The sequence below is a fragment of the Tupaia chinensis genome, unplaced genomic scaffold (genome assembly GCF_000334495.1).
Source record: "Tupaia chinensis unplaced genomic scaffold, TupChi_1.0 Scaffold138235_1, whole genome shotgun sequence".
NCBI classification, from domain to species: Eukaryota; Metazoa; Chordata; class Mammalia; order Scandentia; family Tupaiidae; genus Tupaia; species Tupaia belangeri.
Window position 1 is genome coordinate 300,453 of NW_006198133.1, and position 21,565 is coordinate 322,017.

A 21,565-nucleotide genomic window follows, 5' to 3' on the forward strand; every position below is an offset into this window, starting at 1 on the left:
ACACACACACACACACACACACACACACACACGTATATATAACCATCTTTTTTTTTTCTTTTTCGAGAGGTTTTTTGCTATAGGGCGCGTACACTCGCCAGACAGAGAGAGACATAGAGACAGAAAGCGAGAAATCACCCCCCAGGGGGGATGGCCACGCCGCAATCCCTTCTCCTCCATTCTCCTCTCGGGATCTTGGGCATGCATGCACACGCGCCCGGCGTGAGTTTTAAGCCACCGGTCCGGGACGCGAACCACGGTCGACTATGTGGGAGTCCAGCGACATAGCCATTACGCTAACTGCTGGTCCCTATAACCATCATTTCTCACCTTCTGCCATTTCCTACCTTCCTCTCACACTATCTCAGGTGTCTACAGTCATTTTCCAAACCTTTTTCCCCCCACATTGTATCAATTCACAAAATTTCTTAAATAATCTAACTACTTTCAATAGCAATATACATATCTGTGAATACATGTCTGACTTTAATTGAGTAGAATGAATATACTATAAAGTAGCACCTAGCTGATGCTATATAGCTTACTATGGTCATCAGGTATTTTTAAATATATATTTTTATTTCAAGAAAAGCTGTTTTAGCTTTAATAAATCAAAGAAATGCTAAGAAACTTTGCTTAAAATTTAAAGCCAGGAAACAGGTTAGGATTCTGTTCAAATAGTAGGTACATGAACCTATCAGCAGCTCAAGATAGGACAAAAACCCTTAAAACTGGAAAACAAAGCCTAGAAGAAAATCGGCAACGTTTTAGTTAAAAATCATAAAATGCTATTTCAGCATTTCAGTCTCATGTACTTAATCTATCTTCTGTCGTGGTTCGATCTTCCCGATTAAATTCTGGGGTATAATATTCAACTCGACTTGTACCCATGGTTAAGTTGGCCATTTCCTTAGTTTTGAACTCTTCTTTCCATGTGTCTGTATTTAATTTTCCCGATATAGCACTCCCTTGAAAACTTCTTAGAAATCTGGTCTGATGCTGGTAAATCCTTTCAAGTTTTGTTTATCTGAGAATGTTCTTGTCTTTTCATCCCACATGAAGGGAAATCTTGCTGGGTACAGTATTCTTGGTTGAAATTGTTTTTCCCTTAACACTTTGAATATATTTTCCCATTCTTTCCTTGCCCCCACTGTTTCTGACAAGAGGTCTGCTGTTAGCCTGATGGGATATCCTTTGTAGGTAACTTGATGTTTTTCTCTTGCCAATCTTAGTATCTTGTCTTTGTCTGTGGTTTTGGTCAGTCTGGCTATAATGTGTCTTAGAGAAGATCTTTTTGGGTTGATTCTCTTTGTATTTCTTGGGACTGGATTTTTGACTACCTCTCTAGGTTTGAAACGTTTCCTTGCAGGATTTTGTGGACTAGATTATCAATGCCCTTATGAGTCTCTTCATCTTCCGGGCTACCAGTTATCTGGAAGTTTGGACTTTCAATGGTATCTAGCATTTCTCAAAATTTATTCTCATATTTTTGGGCAATTTTCTCAGTCTTCATAGTGGGTTTTTCTGGGCCAGCAATTCTATCTTCCACATCTTAGATTCAATTTTCTGTATGATCTAGTCTGCTTTTAATACTTTCAAGGGAGGTTTTGACTTCCTGTATTACAGCCTTCATCTCTAAGCAGTCCATTTGATTCTCTTTTATAGTGTGGATTTCCTCTTTTAGATCTTGCAAGAATTTCCTCACCTCCTGGAACTCATCAGCTCCTTTCTCCTGCCTCTTCTACAGTTCATTGTCTCTCTCTTCTCTTCCATCTCTGTTAGCTTTGTCAGTATGAATATTCTAAATTCTTTATCAGACATTTCTATGAGTTTCATTGTACTGTCTGAGGATGAAGAGGAGTTATTTTTTTTCCCTTGGAGGAGAGGTGTTTTCTTGCTTTCTAATATTTCTTGTAACCGTGTGGTGATTTCTAGTCATCTGATGGATGGTGTGTTTCTTCCTAATTCTTGAAGATCAGTGTGAGCATTCAGAGACATGCAGAAGGAGGCGATCTGCTATCTCTCTTCTGTTACATTTTAATTCTTTGTGCATGAGGATCAGCGGGAATAAAGGAATATTCTGACCTTAATCGTATCCAGATGTTTGGATCCTGTTCACTTGGACCTGTCTAGACACTTAGTGCATAGAGGCCACTGGACATAAATCTGGAGGGGGAGGTCTCAGCATAAAATCTTCATTTTTGGTCAAGGAAAACAATATTTCACAGCTCAAGCTCAGTATCCCTCTCAGGAGCTTTTCCTTTTTCTTATAATGATGTCCATTTCCAGTTTCTTTTTGATGCTCAGATACCATATAGATGTCCCTAGTTTTAAAGGGTTAGATGTTCCTCTTTGTAACACTTCACTGCCATCATCATAATGTGTAATACAATTCTAACCAAAAAGCTACATACGGGGGCTCTGGGGTAATGATGCCTTTGCAATTAAGACACCCTGAGGAAAACCATGCTAGAAGAAGAGAACAAAAGCTGCAGTGGTGTTGGAGGGAGTGGGGGAGACGAGGACATTTTGGAAACAGAGGAATGGCAGGACATGAGTGGTGATGTGGAAAGAACTGGAGGTGGGAGCAGCAGTAAGAGACGCTGTAGAAGACAGGATATTTCCTAGTTAGTTCTGCAAGTAAATGGAAAGGGACCTTTTCAGCTTCTGCATTATGCCAGGTCTAGAGGAGAATTCCAGAATGCCCAGACCAACCTGGGCCATTTACCTTGGGACTACTAGAATTCATTTCAAGGGCAGAGATATTCAAGAAGGCTTAAGGATTTACCCTTAAGGCTTTGCCCTTAAAGACTCTTAAACAAATTCCTTCATCTGAATGAAATCAAATCTGCAGGTGGAAACACCTCCTACATTCACTTTACATGCTTTCACAAATTCATTTAAAGCCAAAAAAGCAGAAGAAACAAAGTTAGTGAGGGAATTACTGTAACTATGTGGGGAAAGACTTGGCATGGAGTGGGTAGGGAAGGAGCGATTCTAGGATGTGTTACATAAGGGCTATGGTTATACCTATAACGTATTGCCCAAGAACTTTCCAATATTTGAGACTTTAGCTTCTGCACTTTCAATAATCAGCTTAGATACAGTCTTATAACTGCATGATTCAAAGGAAATGTGAGATCTATCACTGATTACATTGAGTTTCCAACTGCCCCATTTTTTATAGCTATCTATAGCTATGTAGTTGGCAATGAGTGATTACATAAATGCCAGCCATTTCTCCAAGTTCCAAATTGCTTTGCTTTCTACCTGTGAAACACTTATGGAAATCATTATAATTATTCTCCTTTCAGTTAACCCTTAACGGCAACAATAAGAGAAAATCTGATTGTTAAACAGCTTCTTTCAAAGAATTTTTTTTTTTTGAGAGGTTTTTCGCTATAGGGTGCGTGCGCTCGCCAGACAGACAGACAGAGAGAGACATAGAGACAGAAAGCGAGAAATCACCCCCCAGGGGGGATGGTCACGCCACAATCCCTTTTCCTCCATTCTCCTCTCGGGATCTTGGGCACGCACGCACACGCGCCTAGTATGAGTTTTAAGCCACCAGGTCTGGGACGCGAACCGCGGTCAACTACGTGGGAGTCCAGCGACATAGCCATTACGCTAACTGCTGGTTCCCTTTCAAAGAATGTTTGACTTGAAGGTGGTAGTCTAGTTCCTAAGCTAGAGCTTTGTGAACAGGAAAACAACAAAATCTTCTTTTAAAAAATTACTGAAATGGAGAATTAGCAGTAGATTAACAAATTGAGCCTTGTGAAATTGGAATCAGTTCTAGAAACTCTAGTTTTTCTGTTCTATATGGGAGAATCCTTCCTGAAGCATCTCTGCTTGGGTTCTTTCAGTCACTAGTTGGTGGAACTCCAGTAATTCTGATGTTGAGAACATTTGTTTCCCATTCATGGAGTAAGAAGAAAAATCCCCCAGTTACCCTAGGAATCACTAAATTGAAGCATGCCCGTTGTGATAAGCCAAAAAAAATCAAGAAGTGACCTAAATGAATGGAGGCAACCAGAAAGAACACACTGAAGGTGAGTCTGAATGACAGCAAAGAATAAAGTGAGTAAAGGAGAAGAATTCCACGCAGGGAGGCCAGTATGTAGCTCTGTTTCATGTGAGATGAGACAAACGGTACCAAGGCTGTGCAGTTATCCTTTAGAAGAATCAAATATGGACCAGTGGCTATTTGGAACGTTTTCATAAATTTGTTTTTACTTATTTGTGGATATTTACTGAGCACTTACTATTGTCAGGTACTGTTTAGGCACTAGGAGTATAAGAAAGAACAACACAGAGTTTATAACTTTTAAGAAGAGACAATAAACCCTAAACACACAGACAAAACAATGTACAATTTCAAGTAAAAATTTTTTTGGAGAGATTTTTGCTATAGGGTGCATGCACTCGCCAGAAAGACAGAAAGAGACAGAGAAGACAGAAAGTGAGAAATCATCCCTGGGGGATGGCCATGTAAATCCCTTCTCCTCCATTCTCTTCTCGGGATCTTGGGCACACATGCACACATGCCCGGCGTGAGTTTAAGCCACCGGGTCTGGGACTCCAACTACAGTTGACTACATGGGAGTTCAGTGACATAGCCATTACACCCACTGCTGGTCCCTCAAATAATTTTTTTAAGGTTTTTCCATAAGGGATGTGCGCTCACCAGAGACAGAGAAAGATAGTGGGAAGGAAAGTGAGAAATCATCCCTGGGGGATGGCCATGTAAATCCCTTCTCCTCCATTCTCCTCTCAGGATTTTGGGCATGCACACATGTGCCTGGCATGATTTTGAAGGTGTCAGATCCAGGATTCAAACTATGGTCAACTATGTGGGAGTCCAGCATCTTTACCAGTATGCCACCTATCGGCCCCAATTTCAAATAATTTTAAATGTTAAAAATCAAATCACACATGGTAATAGACTGAAGATGGCTTGGACAGGTAGCAGTGGGCACTAATTTAATGAAGTGATCAGGGAAGGTCTCCCCAGAGAGGTGGACATTTCAGCAGAGATTTAAACTTAATAAGGAAATGAGCCACAGAAAGAAGTAATGAAAGAAAGTTACAGGCAGACATTACCTAGTACCCTGGGATGGGAATTAACTTCCATTTCTGGTTACAAAAAAAAGGCCACAGTGGCTCAAGCACAGTGACAGAGAATAAAGCTGACATGCAGTGCTACTGGGAGGGTGGGAAGGATCCTGAACACACAGGACAGCCTAAGATACGTCACAGAATGCTGACTTTACCCTGCTTTCACTGGGATGCCATTAGTAAGATAAGAATAAAAAGAATATTATTGATTTATGATTTAAATATTAATTCTGATTGATGTGAGAACGGATTTGACATAGTGGAAGCAGGTTGACCAGTCAGACGATTTTCCACAGTCTCTGTAGGAGACAATAGAGAGAGAGAGATGTGGGCTTAGCTGAGTGAAGGTGCAGACCATGCGATTCAAGTGATACTTTGGAAGACTACAGAATGTGTAGACGGGATTATTGGGATGTGAGGCAAACAAAGCAAGGGTGAGCTGCAGGATTTCAGTAAAAAAAATAAAAAGGTGAAGGTTCATGCCATCTGCCAGGATGGAGAGGACTGACAGCGGACAGGGTCCTAGTTCGTGTCAGCGAGTGACGGAATCACGGGTTCCACTGTGAAGCAGGTTAACATGTGGGAACATGCAGAATGACTAAAAGTGGCCATGCAATTGCTTGCTCTTACATGATACATGAGTCGGCCCTTTGTCAAAACGAGATCATACCGAAAGTTGAACAACGCTTTTACGGTAAACAAGCCATTCCAAACTCTATCTAGGATGCAGTGAAACTCCAGGAAGGGAAAGAAACTTAGAGAGTAGCAGCAGAATAAATACATAAAAATCAAAACGCTGCAAGAACAGACAATAAAGGAATGCCTTCTGATGTGCTGGTCTCACTCGCAAGAAACACTTGCTAGACCACCGCCCCTTCCCAGGCCCAGCCCCTGCCAGCCCCACGGTACTGCCCAGTTCTGAGCCGTCCATGGCTGGCTGGACTAGGAAGGACGTCTGGCCCAAGCTGAGCCACATGTGGCGTCTGTGTTGAAATCCGGAGTTAAGGTCAAGTGATGGCTGTGTCCATTTTGAGTGAGACTTGAGTTTTTACTGAAACTTGCTAATGTGGGAATGTTAGGTTGACCTCATGTTACTCTGAGAATAGAGAAAGCTGGTGAGAGGACAGAAGAGGGAAGCAGGTGACAAGAAAAGGCGGCCACAGGGGAAGGAGAGAGTCCTGGCTGCTGTCCAGGCTGCATGCCTGGTTCCTCCAGATCCCTCGGCACCTTCCCACAGCCTCTAGAAGCCCACGGGATGATCACCCTGAAGAGCACCTCGTGCCGGCACTCAACAGGAGGGGCCGGGGCAGCTGGAGGGGCACATGGCCTCCTCGTCACTGTCACACTGCCACAGTGTCTCGGGCTAGGTCACAGCATAATGTGTGACTGTCCCAGAAAGAAAGAAGAGTTACAGGCAGCAGTGTGTGGCAGAGCGAGAAACACCAAAGGGCACGAGTCCCGGTGGGTAAACTGCAGACACTCAGACCGGCTCCAGCACCTGTGACTGCTGTACGTGCCAACCACTGTTGGTGTGGTCCTTCTCTAACATGTGAGTGGCATAAACACACAGAAAAGTCCACATAAGTGTACTGAGTTATCTTGAAAGTTTATTTAATAGTATTATATTCTTTAATTAGCTATAAGGCAGATGTGCTCACCAGAGAGGGAGAGAGAGAGAAATCAAGTCACCAGGTCTGGGGTTCAAACCACAGTCAGCCACGTGGGAATCAGCCCCTTAACCAGCCCCTTAATCACCTGCTGGTCCCAAGGGACTGAATTTTGACAAACTGAACTCACATACGCGATCAGCACATTTCACAATTGTTTTTGATTTTAGTACTTGGCGGGGGAGTGGGTATTTGGGTAGACTTACCATGTCGAATAAATCTCTAAACCTCCAGTAAATCTCTAAACTGAGTCTGAAGTAGCTTTTCCCATTGTCAGGCTTCCCACCATCACCTCCTTCCTCTCTCCCTCCACCCTGCTGGGCGATGCCGTGCCTGTTGCACAGGGGAAACGGAGGCTCAGTCATGTTGACTGTCACGTCCCAGCTCCTCCACCTCGAAGCAGAGCAGCTCTGTTCACTCCCCACTCTCTGCTATCCAGCTACCTCCCTGGTCTGGGTAAAGTGAGAGCAGACAGTTACCAGCGAATCATTTAAACAATAATCTATGGTGCATAATAAGAAATAAGGTTTGGGGACCAGCAGTTAGCATAATGGCTATGTTGCTGGACTCCCATGTAGTCGACCGCAGTTTGAGTCCCAGACCCAGTGGCTTAAAACTCATACCAGGCGCGTGTGCATGCGTGCCCAAGATCCCGAGAGGGGAATGGAGGAAAAGGGATTGCGGCATGGCCATCCTCCCTGGGGGGTGATTTCTCACTTTCTGTCTCTGTCTCTCTCTGTCCTTCTGGCAAGTGCACGTGCCCTATAGCAAACCCCCCCCCCCAAAAAAAAAGGAAAAAAAAATAAGGTTTTAAAATGGACATTGAAGGAATCCATGAAGCTGCCATTATCAAACTAAAAAGTGATCAAATAAGAATAGTGTTACAAGAGATGATTCTAGACATACATAGGTAAGGATAAAAATTTAAAGCAACCAGAAGTGTTTAAAGGAAAAGCTGAAGGACCAGAGTGACTGCATTTCTTTGGAGGGCGACTCCATTTTGTTAAACCCACCTTGCTGAGAATCGGCCCCATCTCAAGTAAGAGAGGGTCATGAGAAGAACAAAAGAAATACCAGAGACCTGAAGTAACTTTCTTGCCCAATTAATGGTCTGAAGACCAATCAGTAAAAGACAACGATACTTCTTGAAATCTACAGCCAATGTATAGCTGCCTGAGCGCATTCCTCAGCACTCCTCGACCTCCCCCTCAACAGCCAAATACAAACCCGGCCCAACTCACACCGGGGCTCTCAACTCTGACCTGCCGTGTCAGTAAGATTGAGAGTCCTGGCTCAAGCCCGAATAAAAACGACCCTCATGTGCTTACAGCAGAATCGGTTCCTTGTGGGTTTTTGGGAATTCTGTGACCGGGGCACTACAAGACCAGAGAAGGTCGTAGCACAATGGTGAACAGGACTAGGTTCATGAACATCTGAAGGGATGTCCAGCTGGAGTTGGAAAGGCGGAAGTGAGGACAAGGGCGTGAAGCAGCTTTTCCCTGTCCAGGCCTCGGAGCCCAAGGGCGGCAAACACGTGGTGTATGGTGGAAACTGGAGTGGAGTGGCTATTGGGGTCCCTGAGAAGACCATTTCAGTGCTCGGTATTCACACCATTAGGAGCTGTGTCATACAGGGAATGCGAAATGCCACAGCTTTTACTCACTCCCATCTCAAACTTTTTACCCCCTCCACAGCAAAAACCAAAACACTTCTGTAGGAAGGAATCATTTGAAAGACGTGGGAATGAAAGCCTATTCAACTCGTGTCGACAGCTGAATGGTGGATGCGGTAGACCATTTCTAGCAGCCCTGTGCAAAGATTGGGAAGCTTATGAAGTTTGAGTTTTCTTATCTATTGTTGTTGTTTTCCTTGTTCATCATTTGTACATAGTTGGCGAGCAGGTCCTCTGGCCTTTCCTTCCTCCTTTCTCCCCTCCCTTTCCCGCCTTCCTGTTCTGCAGCGGTAAAATTCGCAGGACCTGTGCTTGTGTCACTGAGGCGACTTCTCAAGGTACTGAATAATAACGATTCTGGTTAGATGGCGAACCCTGAGCAATGGAGTATATCGCGATTATAGGCATATTCGACAGCTCCTTCTAACTGCACCTGATAAATATCTTCCTTTGAGCCCTATCCTGTTTGTTCAGAGAAGAATTGGTTCTGGCCTTACATTCAGTACATGAGTCACCAACGTATCCCAGCATGGATCAGACATTAGACACGTGGGCAGATCTTAATTAGAGGAGTCTGTTTTAACTACACAAACATTCCACAGGAAGGCAAGTGAGCTGCTCAAACTTACCTTTTTTTTTTTTTCTTTCTGGTAATGGTGTGCACATTTGTTCCCACAATTAATTTATAAAATTTGTATTACGGCTTAAAATATTAACTCACATTTCCTCCTTGAAAAAAATTTGTCACATTTTTCCTTCTAATTCCTTCATTTCTTGTGTTGGAAAAAAGTCAATAATCTCCATGCTCCAAAGGCTGTATCATACTCAACCTCTCCCCGCTTCCCTACCAAATTAAAACCAACAAAACCAATAAGGAAACAAACTAAAGAAGGGGGAAGGAAAACCGTAAGGAACAATGGAAGACATTAAAGTTTGGTGTCATAACAACAGAATGGAAATGATCTTAAACATGGCACTACCCAGGAGGGTGGCCTCGTCCAGAGCTGCTGTCACCACCAGGATAAATACATCGATCAGACGTATCTTCTAGAACACATTCCATACATTTTTGCTATTTTTGCTGTAAGTTTTATGGCTTATGCACTTCTTTCTGGGGATTCTGGAAGAAGGAGAGATGGCTGAGAGTTAAACCCCTGCTGCCACTTCATACTCACAGCAACTGCCTCCAGGATCTGCTTAACCGCATCTGCAGCATCTCGCTCACTGTAGTAGCCCTTTTCCACAATCCTAAAAAAGAAGAAAAGCCACACACAAAGCAAAACATGAATACTTCTCAGAAACATGCGTTCTGTCGCGTGGATGTTAAAAGAACTTAACTCAGGTCAGGTTGACGAAGCAGCATCTAACCAAATACAAATCAACTGCCATAACACCAAGGGAAGGATCTCTATAAATCAGCACTTTACACATCTTTGAGTTTACTTAGGAAAGTGAAAAACATTTATTTTGTCCATCTGGTTTGAGGGAAAAACAATACTTTCTTTTCTAACTTTATATCGCCAAATCCTTTAAATATACACCAAGTAGACATACAATGGACCATTTCCAAGTCACTGTCACACAACCTCAACAACTATTAGTGCATAGCTAATTTTATTCTATCTAGCCGCTGAATTACTTCCACTCTCTTCATTATTTTGAAGCAAGTCGGAGACATCATACAATTTCATTTCTAGACATTTTAGGAAGGTATCTCTATAAGAGATTTCTTAAAATCATGACGATAGGGGAACCAGCAGTTAGCGTAATGGCTATGTCGCTGGACTCCCACGTAGTCGACCGTGGTTCGCGTCCTGGACCCGGTGGCTTAAAACTCACACCAGGTGCATGTGTGTGCATGCCCAAGATCCTGAGAGGAGAATGGAGGAGAAGGGATTGCAGCGTGACCATCCCCCCTGGGGGGTGATTTCTCACTTTCTGTCTCTATGTCTCTCTTTGTCTGGTGAGCGCACGCGCTCTGTAGCGAAAAACTTCTCAAAAAAAAAAAATCATGACCATAGTATCAGTATCATATCTATAAATTAAATTTTTTAAATATTATTAGATATGCAGTCTTTCAAATTTCCAGTCTTCTTGGACATATTAATTTTTTGTATGTGTGTCTGAATCAGTTTCCAAATGAAGTCCATAAAATCTGATTGGTTCTGATTCTCTTCTACCTGTAGGTCCTCTCTTTCTTTCTGTCACTCTCTCTCCCCTTTTTCTCTCCCTGGCTCTCTCCCTTCTCTTTCTCACCCCTCTCTGCATTTTTGGGGATTTGTTTTAAAAGCTAGTCACTTGTTGATTAGAGTATCCCAAAGCTTGGTAATGTGATTCTATCCTCGGTGTTCCTGAATCTGTAGCTCTGTCCTGTTTTCTTGTCACTGGGTAGTCGTGCCTGGGTCTTGATCAGATTCAGATGGATTTTTTGGCAGATACATTTTACAGGAAGTGGTGTGCATTTTCATAAGGAGTCGCATGTTTGATTTGTCACCATTTTTGTGTTAACACCAGGTGATTATCAATGACTAGATCCATCAAATCACTAGAGGTTATGGATTGGTAAAATTGAATTCCACTATCATTTCTTCTTTATTAGCTGAAAATTTGCTAATGACACAATTTCTAAAAGGAAATGTAAGATAAATTCTTATGTTTTTAACTTACCAATTTTTAAAAACTGAGATAGTTCATGAACATCTTCAAACAGTGACCAATCTAGTGCTTTAGTTTATTTTTTATCATTTTGAAATTTTGAATATAATTGTATTTAAGGTTTCAATCTGCCCCAGTTCTTTTCCTCACTGATGTGGAAACTGTTTCATCTTGGGTCAGTGGTAGATTCTCCTACTTTTTGTTTCTTAAAATGAATGACATGCATTTTAATAGAGTGATGTCCTCTGGACCTATTGAGGAATTCGGGACAATGTGCTCTACAGTAAATCTACATTACCATACTTTTTTGTCTTCTATTCGCTATAGGGCACATGTGCTCGCTGGAGAGAGACAGAGAGAGAGAGAGTATTCCCACAGGAGGATGGCCACACCACAATCCCTTCACCTCCATTCTTTTCTTGGGAACCCGGACACACACACATGTGCGCCCAGTATTTTTCAAGCTGCTAGGTTCAGGACTTGAAACCCATGTAGGATCCAGCTGCCTTAACCACCATGCCACTGGTTGGTCCCAAGTTTGCTTTTGAAGTTTTGGTGGCTCCTTCTCTGACTGGTATCATACCATGCTCCAGGCTGGTTTTGTACATTTGTTGCCCTAAACCTGGAATAAGTCACTTTTCCAAGGAGTGCTATTTCCTTTAGACAAGTATGGAACATGTTTATTATGAAAAAATGCTAGGGGGCGGCAATGTGGTATGGTGGTTAGGATGGTTGGCTTCCAAATGGCTGACTGTGTGGTTCGAGTTCCAGACCTGACACCTTGAGAATCATACCAGGTGTGTGCGAGTGTGTGCTCAAAATCCTGAGAGGAGAATGGAAGAAAAGGGACTGCAGTATGGCCATTCCCCCTGAGGAGATTTCTCACTTTCTCTCTCCATCTCCTGTCTCAGTCTCTGTCTCTCTTTCTCTCTCTCTCCCTCTCTCTGGTAAGTGCATGTACCCTGTAGCAAAAACAAAAGAAAACAAATGCTAGGGAAAATCTCTTGTATTATTTATTTATTTTTTAATTTAAATGTATTTATTTACATTCATTTACTATACATCATTATAGCATATAAAATGAGATTTTCCATCCAGAATACACTGTATATTGGCTTAAACACATCAACATATGTGTTACTGTCAACAAATAATTTTCCATCTCTTGTTTCTTGTATATTTTGCTTTTTATCTCATCCTTGATTCCCTCTCTCACACCCTTTGCCATCCCCCGCCCCCTCCCACACTGTCTCTGGTATCCATGGTTGCTTTCTATGCCTTTTTCTCCCCACATTTTATTGATTCACTAGAGATCTTAATTAATCTAAATACTTTCAATAGCAAGCGCAGCTGATATATACATAGCCATGAACACAAGTCTGACTTTAGGCATAAACCTCAGTGAGCAGAGTGAACATACTATGAAGTAGCACCTCGCTGGGGCTGTAAAGCTTACTGCAGTCATCAAAGAGTACTTTAATGCATTTTTTTTTAATTTCAAGAACAACAGTTTTCGTGGATTTTCTTTCTGAAAATTTTTTTAAAATTAATTAATTTACATTCATTCCCTAAGCATTGTCACAGCATACAAAATGTGATTCCCCATCCAGAATATACTGCATAGTGGCCTAATCATGCATGTTATTATCAATAATTTTCCATTTCTAGTTTCATATATATATATATATATATAATATTTCATATATATATATATAAATACACACACACACACACACACATATATATATATTTTTTTTTTCTGGAGCATGCGCTCGACAGACAAAGAGAGATAGACAAAAAGCAAGAAATCACCCCCCCAAGGGGGAATGGCCACACCGCAATCCCTTCTCCTCCATTCTCCTCTCAAGATCTTGGGCACGCACGCACACATGCCCGGCGTGAGTTTAAGCCGCCACCTCCAGGACTCGAACCACGGTCGACTACATGGCAATCCAGCAACATAGCCATTATGTTAACTGCTGGTCCCAGCACCCACGTTTTCAAAAGGCAACCATTGAAGTGACGGCCAGGGCCAGATGGCAGTGCAGCGTGTACGCAAGGATCTGGTTGGTGATCCTTTCTCCTTTCTCTTATGTAGTTCATTGTCTCTCTTCTCTTCCATCTCTATTAGCTTCAATATTATGAATATTCTAAATTCTTTATGAGACATTTCCATGATTTCCATTGAACTGTCTGTGGATGACAAGGAGATACTCTTTTCCCTTGGAGGAGAGGTATTTTCTTGCTTTCCTGTATTTCTTGTGACCCTGTGGTGATTTCTAGTCATCTAATGGATGGTGTGTTTCTTCCTAAACTTGAAGTTTAATCTGAGCGTTCGGGAGCATGCAGAAAGAGGTGATCTGGAATCTCTTTGCCGTTCTGTTTTGATCCCTTTGTGCAACAGATTCAGTGAATATTGAGAAGTATGTTAACCCTAATAGTATTGGGATGTTTGGCTGTAGTTCCCTTAGATCCTCCAGAAACACAGTGAATGGAGATTGAAGAGCAGAGAGATGAGATCAAAGAAAAAGGAAACAGAGTGAGAGAAACAATAACCACCAAGAAACAGAAAAAAGAAGGAAAACATTTAAAACTAAAACAAATTTTTTTTATAAAAAACAAAAAATAGAGAATTGCACAGCATGCTTGCATGCTGCATGAAATCACTAGTTCTCAGGAGCCATGTAGGTGTCTTCTTCTGAAGGCCTGCCTCTCCTGGTTGGGAAGGGGAGAGGGAATTAATAACAAGATAAAGAAAAAGGAGGGGCTGAAAGTTGAGAAAATACTTCACCTTAAAAATTTTTAAAAAGGAAAAATTACCAAAAAATGAGAAGACAGAGAGAGAGAGACAGAGCCAGAGACAGAGAGAAGGCCTGAGGGGCTTCCTACCACTCAAGTTTGTGGGCTGGAGGCTGAATTATCAGTAGAAAACCTTCATTTGTCTTTTTTACCCTGAAATCACTAGTTCTCAGCAACCATGAAGGTGTCTTCTTCTCATCTCTTGTATCTTAATTCCAGTTTCCACAAACTTTAAGTACTTGTTTGTTTGTTTATTTATAGAGATTTTTGCTACAGGGCATGTGCCCTCGCTGGAGAGACAGAGAGAAACAGAAGGACAGAAAGCAAGAAACCACCCCCGAGAGAGAATGGCCATGCCACAGTCCCTTTTTCTCCATTCTCCCCTCGGGATCTTGGACACGTATGCGCACGTGCCCAGCATGAGTTTTAAGCCACCAGGTCTAGGACTTGAACCGTGGTCGACCATGTGGGAGTCCAGTGATGTAACCATTCTGCCATCTGTTGGTTCCAATACTTCCTTATTTATATCACCCCATCTCTTAGCTAAGCAATCATACTTTCTTGTGTTATATTAATATGTATGCCAATATTATATATGATTAATTACTATGTAGTCTATTTCTTATGTCTAATTTAAATTTTTCACATTTAGAAATGTTTGCATTTTTGTTCTAATGTTTTCAATATTAATATCATCATATAATAATATTAGTCTCTTTTTTGTCTATGAGTTCCCTACTCTTGCCAATACTGATATTAATTAGCAGTCCAGCTAGTATCAGCTGACACTGTAGATAATAGCTCTCAAAACTTGGAAAGAAATAGCTTAAAAAATGTACTCATTGACTGTTGTGTAATTAGTAACAGCAAGTAAAAGAATGTTATTTAAAATCAGCAGTCAGAGTTGAGGAAAGGGAGCTTGAGTATCTTAAATATGTGCTTCAATTTTCTCCAGACATACATGTGATGGTCAGAAAAATCTGATGACAATCTGGTTTTCTTTTCTAAATGAGTGACTTTCTCTTTTTGCACATATGTGTGTAAAGGACATTTCTTTCTATTTAAAGTCTTTTTAATGACATATTTTATGAGAATGTGTCTCAATAGTGGTCATATTGGAATGAGTTACCCAATTTTACGGCGCAATCTTACAATTTAGGTGTTCTCTTGTTCTCTTTTTCTTTTCTCCCCAGAGGGCATGTGCACTCACCAGACAGAGAGGGAGAGACCACCCTGTACTGTGGCAGGGGCACACTGCAATCCCTTCTCCTCCATTTCACATATTGTTGAACTCTGGGTCATAACACACACACACACACACACACACGACATTTTTCAAGCCTCCAGGGCCAGGATTCAAACTACACAGTCAGCCATGTCGGATCGGGCTCTGTTACCCACTAGGCTAAGGGGCAAGTCCAAGGGTGCACTTTTTAAATTTTAGGAATATTTTCTTGAAGTGGAATGCTTTTTATTTGTTTATTTTTTTCCCCATTGCTTTGGTTGTCTTCTTCAGGGTGTGAAATTATACAAATATTAGAATTCTTCTACATTTTATTTGTGCTGTCCTTTCTGCTATCATTTTCTTACTTTTAGCTATTTTATGTCAAACTATTTCATCTGTTTTACGGTCATTTCTTTCCTATGTGCTTTCACTGTATGGAGAACCTGATTCTGCTCCTCGTCTTCTGCTCTCTTATAGTTATTCTAGATTATAATGAACTGAGGCCCATTGCTCTCGCTGCGCACAGTGGAACTGAGCTGGTTTACCTAACCCTCTGACTGGGTGACAGGTGTGGAGATCTCTAGTTTCACGGTTCTCAACTTCTTGGTTATTTTCAAGAGGCATTCAAAAATACAACTGCGTACTTTCTGAGAGCTCTTCTCTAGGGGAACTTCGTTCTCTTCCCTTTACCATATCTCCAGTGATTAATTTGGATTCTCTTTCCAACGGTTTGTTTTAAATATCTGTGTCCCCCCCCCCAACCCCCAAAAGACTTCAGATATTCCTTTCCGGCGTTCCCAGGGCCTTGACTGCACTGGCCTCTTTAGAACTTTCTCCGGGAGCCCTCCTTGGCCTTCTCAGAGACGTGGATGTCAAGACCTCTCTTGCTTTCCCGTCCTGCTTCCCTGTGACTTGGAGACTGTGGAGATGTCACTGGGCCCCCCGTGTCCTGCTCGCATGTGTCCTCTTGCACAGATGACACCACATAGCTCTTTCTGGTGTTAGTTTCCCTTACTCGCACGTATCTTAGGGGAGATTTGAGAACTACTTTGTGGCTGTGTCTATTTTCCCAGAATTTCAAGAGAAAACATTTTTTTTTTTTTATAGCTCTGTAGGTTACCAATAAACAAGATGTTTTCGACTGTTACAAGCTGGCAGTAGAAACGTGTTTGAAAATGGTCAGTTCAAAACATAAATGAGTCAGGATTTCAACAACTTCTGTAATTTTCCATAGAAATTTCCTTAGATGATACCTTAAATAGAACACTTATTTTTCAGAAAATATTGTCATTGTTTTGTTTTTAAGTATTATAGGTCCTCAAGTAGCTAGTATTAATAGGTGATTTTACTGATCTCTAAAAAAAAAAATTTCCTTTTTTAAGACAGAGGGAGTGTGTTCATGAGAGGGAAAAAGAGAAAGAGAGGAAGCACCCTCTCACAGGGTCCGATCACTCCACAATCCTTTCTTTTCCTCCAATTCTCCATCCTGTCAAAATTCTGGGCATGTGTGCATATACTTGGAGTGTTCTGCAAGCCACAGGGGCTGAGACCCCACACCTGGTCAGCCATGAGAATTCAACTTCCTCTGTGTAGCACCGAACTGCTGCATTGTAGGGCCAGCCCAAAAGTTGAACTTAAAAATCTATAATATGTTTCCAAATAGTTTTTTTTTTAATTCATGATTTGGTCAGCCTACAAAATAAAAATTTAATTGAAATAAATTTTTTGGAGAGAGATTTTTTTCCTGTATGGGGTGTACACTTGCCCGAGAGACAGAAAGTGAGAAATCACTCCCCAGCGGGGAATAGTCAAACCACAATCCCTTCTCCTCCATTCCCCTCTCAGGATCTTGGGCACGCACGCACATGTGCCCAGTATGAGTTTTAAGCCACCGGGTCCAGAACTCAAATCACGGTTGAGTACATGGGAGTTCAGCAACATAACCATTACGCCATCTGCTGAGCCCTAATTGAAGCCATTTTCCGAGCTACACTTTCTGAGCATTTTTAACTGAGGGAAGAAGAAAAGAAGGGCTGCTGTCACAGAGTAAGTTAGGTACTTTGGTTATCCTGACACTACATCATTCTCTGCATCCTGCTCTAAATACCAATTTTATGGTTTATCCACTAGCCAGCATCAAGACAATCAGTGACCTCTCTGGGCACTGCGCTTACAGCCAAGGGAGCTTGGCTTTCTCCAATCTTGTTAAGGAGGGGAGCTATTACAAAAGTTATGGAAGAGAATGACTGCTGCTCAACATTCTCTTCAAACTTCTCAGTCTCTTCAGATGAGGATAAAATCAATGATCTCCTGGCCTATATGGGTCTTCCTCATAGACACTCAATCAGGCTTTGCCCCAACTGCTCTGTGGTACCCTCCAGGTGGCATCGCTCCTGTCTCGGTCTATGCAGGTAGCACTCCTTGAGGCTAAACAGAGCTGACCAACATAACTAGGAGCCCACTTTCCCCCATCCTCACAGTCTATCACACAGTTGGTTTTATTGGGGGGAGGGAGAGAGATTTTTGCTATAGGGTGCATGTGCTCAATGGACAGTCACAGAGAAAGCCACAATCCCTTCTCCGCCATTCTCCTCTAGGGATTTTGGGTATGCACACACACACACACACACACACACACACACAAAGGGAGCTTTAAGCCACCAGGTCCAGGACTTGAACCATGGTCAACTACATGGAAGTCTAGTGATGTAACTATTACATCATCTGCTGGTTTCTATCACACAGTTCTTACAGGCATGAGTATTCCTTGTAGAAGCAGTGAGCCATCCACTAAAATTTGCTCTCTATATTTTGGTTTATTATAAAGTCTCAAGCTTTAGCCTTGATGCAGTGTTTGTATATTTTTATTTGGGAATAACTGAGGGTTAAGTGCCTGCTATGAACCAATTGGGTCTCTCTGAAATTGATGTGTTGAAATCTAATCACCAATGTGATGGTATTAGAAGGTAAGCCCTTTGGAAGGCAAATCTATCAGGAGGGCTGAGCTCTCATGAGAACAGTGCCCTGATGAGAAAGCCCCTGGAGAATTTTGCTCCTCCCAACATGTGACTCTATGGTGAGAAGACTCCCTCTGTGAGCCAGAGATAGCAGTCTCTTACCAGACACCAAACCTGCTGGTACCTTATCTCGAACTTTCCAGAACTGTGAGAAATACATTTCTGTTGTTTATAAGCCACTCAATCCAGGGGATTTTGTTATACCAGTCCAAATGGACTAAGTGCCTGTATTAAAGAGCATGTCCTTGTGTGAATGTCTAGGGACTGGTGGGATAGAGCAGTGAATTTACTCAGAAGCTGTTTTCAGATAGGATGGAGGGAAGAGTGGTCATTTTATGATGAATCGTCAATGGAAATTTCCTCAATATATATTACATTAGCAAATAATTTATCCAATTACTCAGAGAATGTATTCCAGCAGTAGTATCCTTTCATTTGTTTTTCAATAAATATGTACTGGGCACTCAGGAGGGAACCACGCCAGGCTCTGCTCATGTGCGGTTCCTCTTGGTGTAAGATGAACGATCAACACGGTGGGCTGAGGGCTGTGACAGAGGCATTGGAGAAGGGCCTGAGAGCCAGGAGGGAAGGCAGGAAAGCTATTCTGAAGGTCACGTAGGGTTGGGAAAGGATTCCAAGATAATCACGTCTCAGTTTGGATCAGAGAGGTGTGTAGATGCTTTCTGGATGCAGCGGGTTGTGGGCACTGGGACAGAGAGAGGAGCCTGTGCTCAGGCAGGAGCGCGAGGCCGGAGATGAGACTCTTCAAGACTTACAGCTGTTTAACGTGGGTACTAGTTGGATACGAACAAATAAATAAGATTAGGGCTCTGCCCCAGATGAGACCAAAAAAAGTGGAGAAAAGGCAGTTATAAATAAAAATATGATCATAGATTAATACATGTTGTACCACAGTTAGCACAACCAAGGGATTTATTAATTCTGTGATGCGAAACAGTATTTCTAGAGTGGACAAGATAGGCATGGGCACAAAGTACAGGTCCTCTCCCACTTCACTTAGCGTGAACTCAGCACAACCTATCTTGTCTGCCATCACCCTTCAACTGCCCCACTTCCAGGATGCATTTGCTACAAGGACTTTTATTCCCAGATGACTTGAAAAGTCAAGAGCAGTGAATTTTTCAAGTTGCAAATGCAGGTTTATAACTGTAAGTGAAGACATCACTGACCAAGCAAAAGAAATTGAAGTCTTGAAATCTTTTGCTCTTCATTTAGGTCTCATGACTACAGTAGACGTGTTTAGCTAAGACCTCACGCGAGCATCATGATGAAATTCTTAGCCTTTAGCCTGGACTGTTGCTTGGATTACTCATTGAGCCTAGCTGCAAACCTTGCTCATAGTAGGCAGTCAATAAATATTGGTGGATTGGTGGGATCAATACCACTTCCCAAGTGAATGAATGTCAGAAAAATGTCCAACTGTGGACATTCAGACAACTCCTCTGTCTGTAGTCCTTCTCATGGATGGGGGGGTACACACATTAGGAGGTGCTGCCTAGCACAAGTCCATTCACCATGGCTGCTGATGGAGAACAGCAGTGTCGTTGCTTCTCAAGGGAGAATGCAATGAGTGGAAAATTACTGCTGGCCATAGGAATAAACTCAGTTATACAGTTTTAGATATTGCTATAATAATATGAATCTGTTTTTCCCCTCACACCCCCACCCACCACCCACTCCCTACCAACCACTTTCTCCCTTTATAGTCTCTAGCATCCAGTCGTCCTTTCCAACATCACATCTTCAGATCTTTCAACCTCTGCATAAAGTGCACTCAATACAACTTGAGTGGGGATATACAATATGTGTATTTCAAAGTCTGGCTCACTTCACTCAACATTAAGTCTTCTATATTCATCCATTTTGAGTCAAATGAAAGAATCTCACTGTTTCTTTATCAGTTTTTGGACGCTTAGGTTGGTTCCATGTTTTAGTAATTATAAATAATACTGTGAAAGTCTTTCTGACTGTATTCTTATCCTTCAGATAAATACCAAGGAGTGGTACTACTGGGTCATATGGAAGTTCAATTTGTAGGTTTCTGAGAAACCTCCATATTGTTTTTCAGAGAGGTTGAACTAATTTACATTCCCACCAGCAGTGTAAGAGGGTTCATTTTTTACCACAGCCTCACCAGTGTTTGTTGTTCTTTATTTTGTTTTTTTTTAGAGAGATATTTTTGCTATAGGGCACATGTGCTTACCAGAGAGCCAGAGATAAAGAAAGTGAGAAATCAACCCCCCCCCCCGCAGGGGAGATAGCCATGCCATAATCCCTTCCTCTCTAATCGCCTCTCAGGATTTTAGGTACACAGGCACAGGCGCCCAGCATGAGTTTTAAGCTCCTAGGTCTGGGACTCAAATTGTGGTTGACCGCATTGGAGTCGAACACCACAATCATTACTTCATCTGCTGGTCTCTCCTTCTTTATTTTTTGATCCTAGCCATTCTAACTTGGTTAAATTGCATTGCAGCTTTAATTTGCATTTCCCTTATGACTTTAAACATTTTTTCATATGCCTCATGGCCATTCCTAAGTCTTTCTTGGAAAGTTGTCTATTCGATCCATTTGCCCATCATTTTTAACTAGCTTATTCAATTTTGTTTATGAGTGAGCTTCTCGGTTTCCCTAAATAGTATAGATATCAATCCCCTGTCTGAAGAATAATTTGCAAATATTTCCTCCCAGGGTTGTCTTTTCACTTTAATTATTGTTTCCTTTGCTCTGAGGAAACTTTATAATAGTTTAATGTAAGCCCACTTGTTTATTTTGGGGACTATTGCCTGTGCTTTAGGGGTCTTATTTAATGGAATATGAGTCATTAGAAACATTTTGAACAAAATAAAAATGATTCAAATTCAGCAAAATAGAGTTTTTGTTTCCTCAAGTGTCTTAGTATGTTACTGTGCTGCTAACAGAAATACCTAAGATTGGGAAATTTATAAAGAAACAGAGGTCTACTAACTTCTAGTTCTGGTGGCTGAGAAGGCCAAAGGCTTCACAAGATGGCAGCAGGCCACTGAGAGGCAGAGCAGAGCATGCTCTGTATCAACCTGGCTTCTCTCTTCCTCGTCTTCCTTCTTTATAAACCTACCAGTACTCAGTATGGGGCCCTACCCTGACCACCCAATCACTAACCTCCCCAGATTCCCACCACTGGATACCATAATTGGACTGCCCTGGTGTGGAGGGATGATGAACATGCCACAATCCCTTCTCCTCCATTCTTTTCTTGGGATTTTGGGCACGCATGCACATGTGCCCAGTGTGGTTTTTAAGGCAGTGCACAATCAGCCATGTGGGATCCAGCCACCGTAACCTCCATACCGCCTGCTGGCAGTCTCATAAGATTTCAATCACAACATTGACGCACAGGTTGCCTTAGGATCCC

At 42.0% G+C, this 21,565-nt stretch overlaps 1 protein-coding gene and 1 pseudogene across 1 annotated transcript in view; both read right to left on the reverse strand.

The window, feature by feature from the left end:
- LOC114004492 (poly [ADP-ribose] polymerase 1 pseudogene) overlaps nt 1–7,150 on the reverse strand; it is a 13,987-nt pseudogene extending 6,837 nt beyond the window's left edge.
- The window catches only part of CAMK4 (calcium/calmodulin dependent protein kinase IV), a 129,340-nt gene that overhangs the window by 84,325 nt on the left and 23,450 nt on the right, over nt 1–21,565 (reverse strand). The window contains exon 4 of the mRNA XM_006161106.2: nt 9,633–9,705. Within this exon, the coding sequence (XP_006161168.1) occupies nt 9,633–9,705 (73 nt within the window). The remainder of the gene's footprint in view (nt 1–9,632; nt 9,706–21,565) is intronic.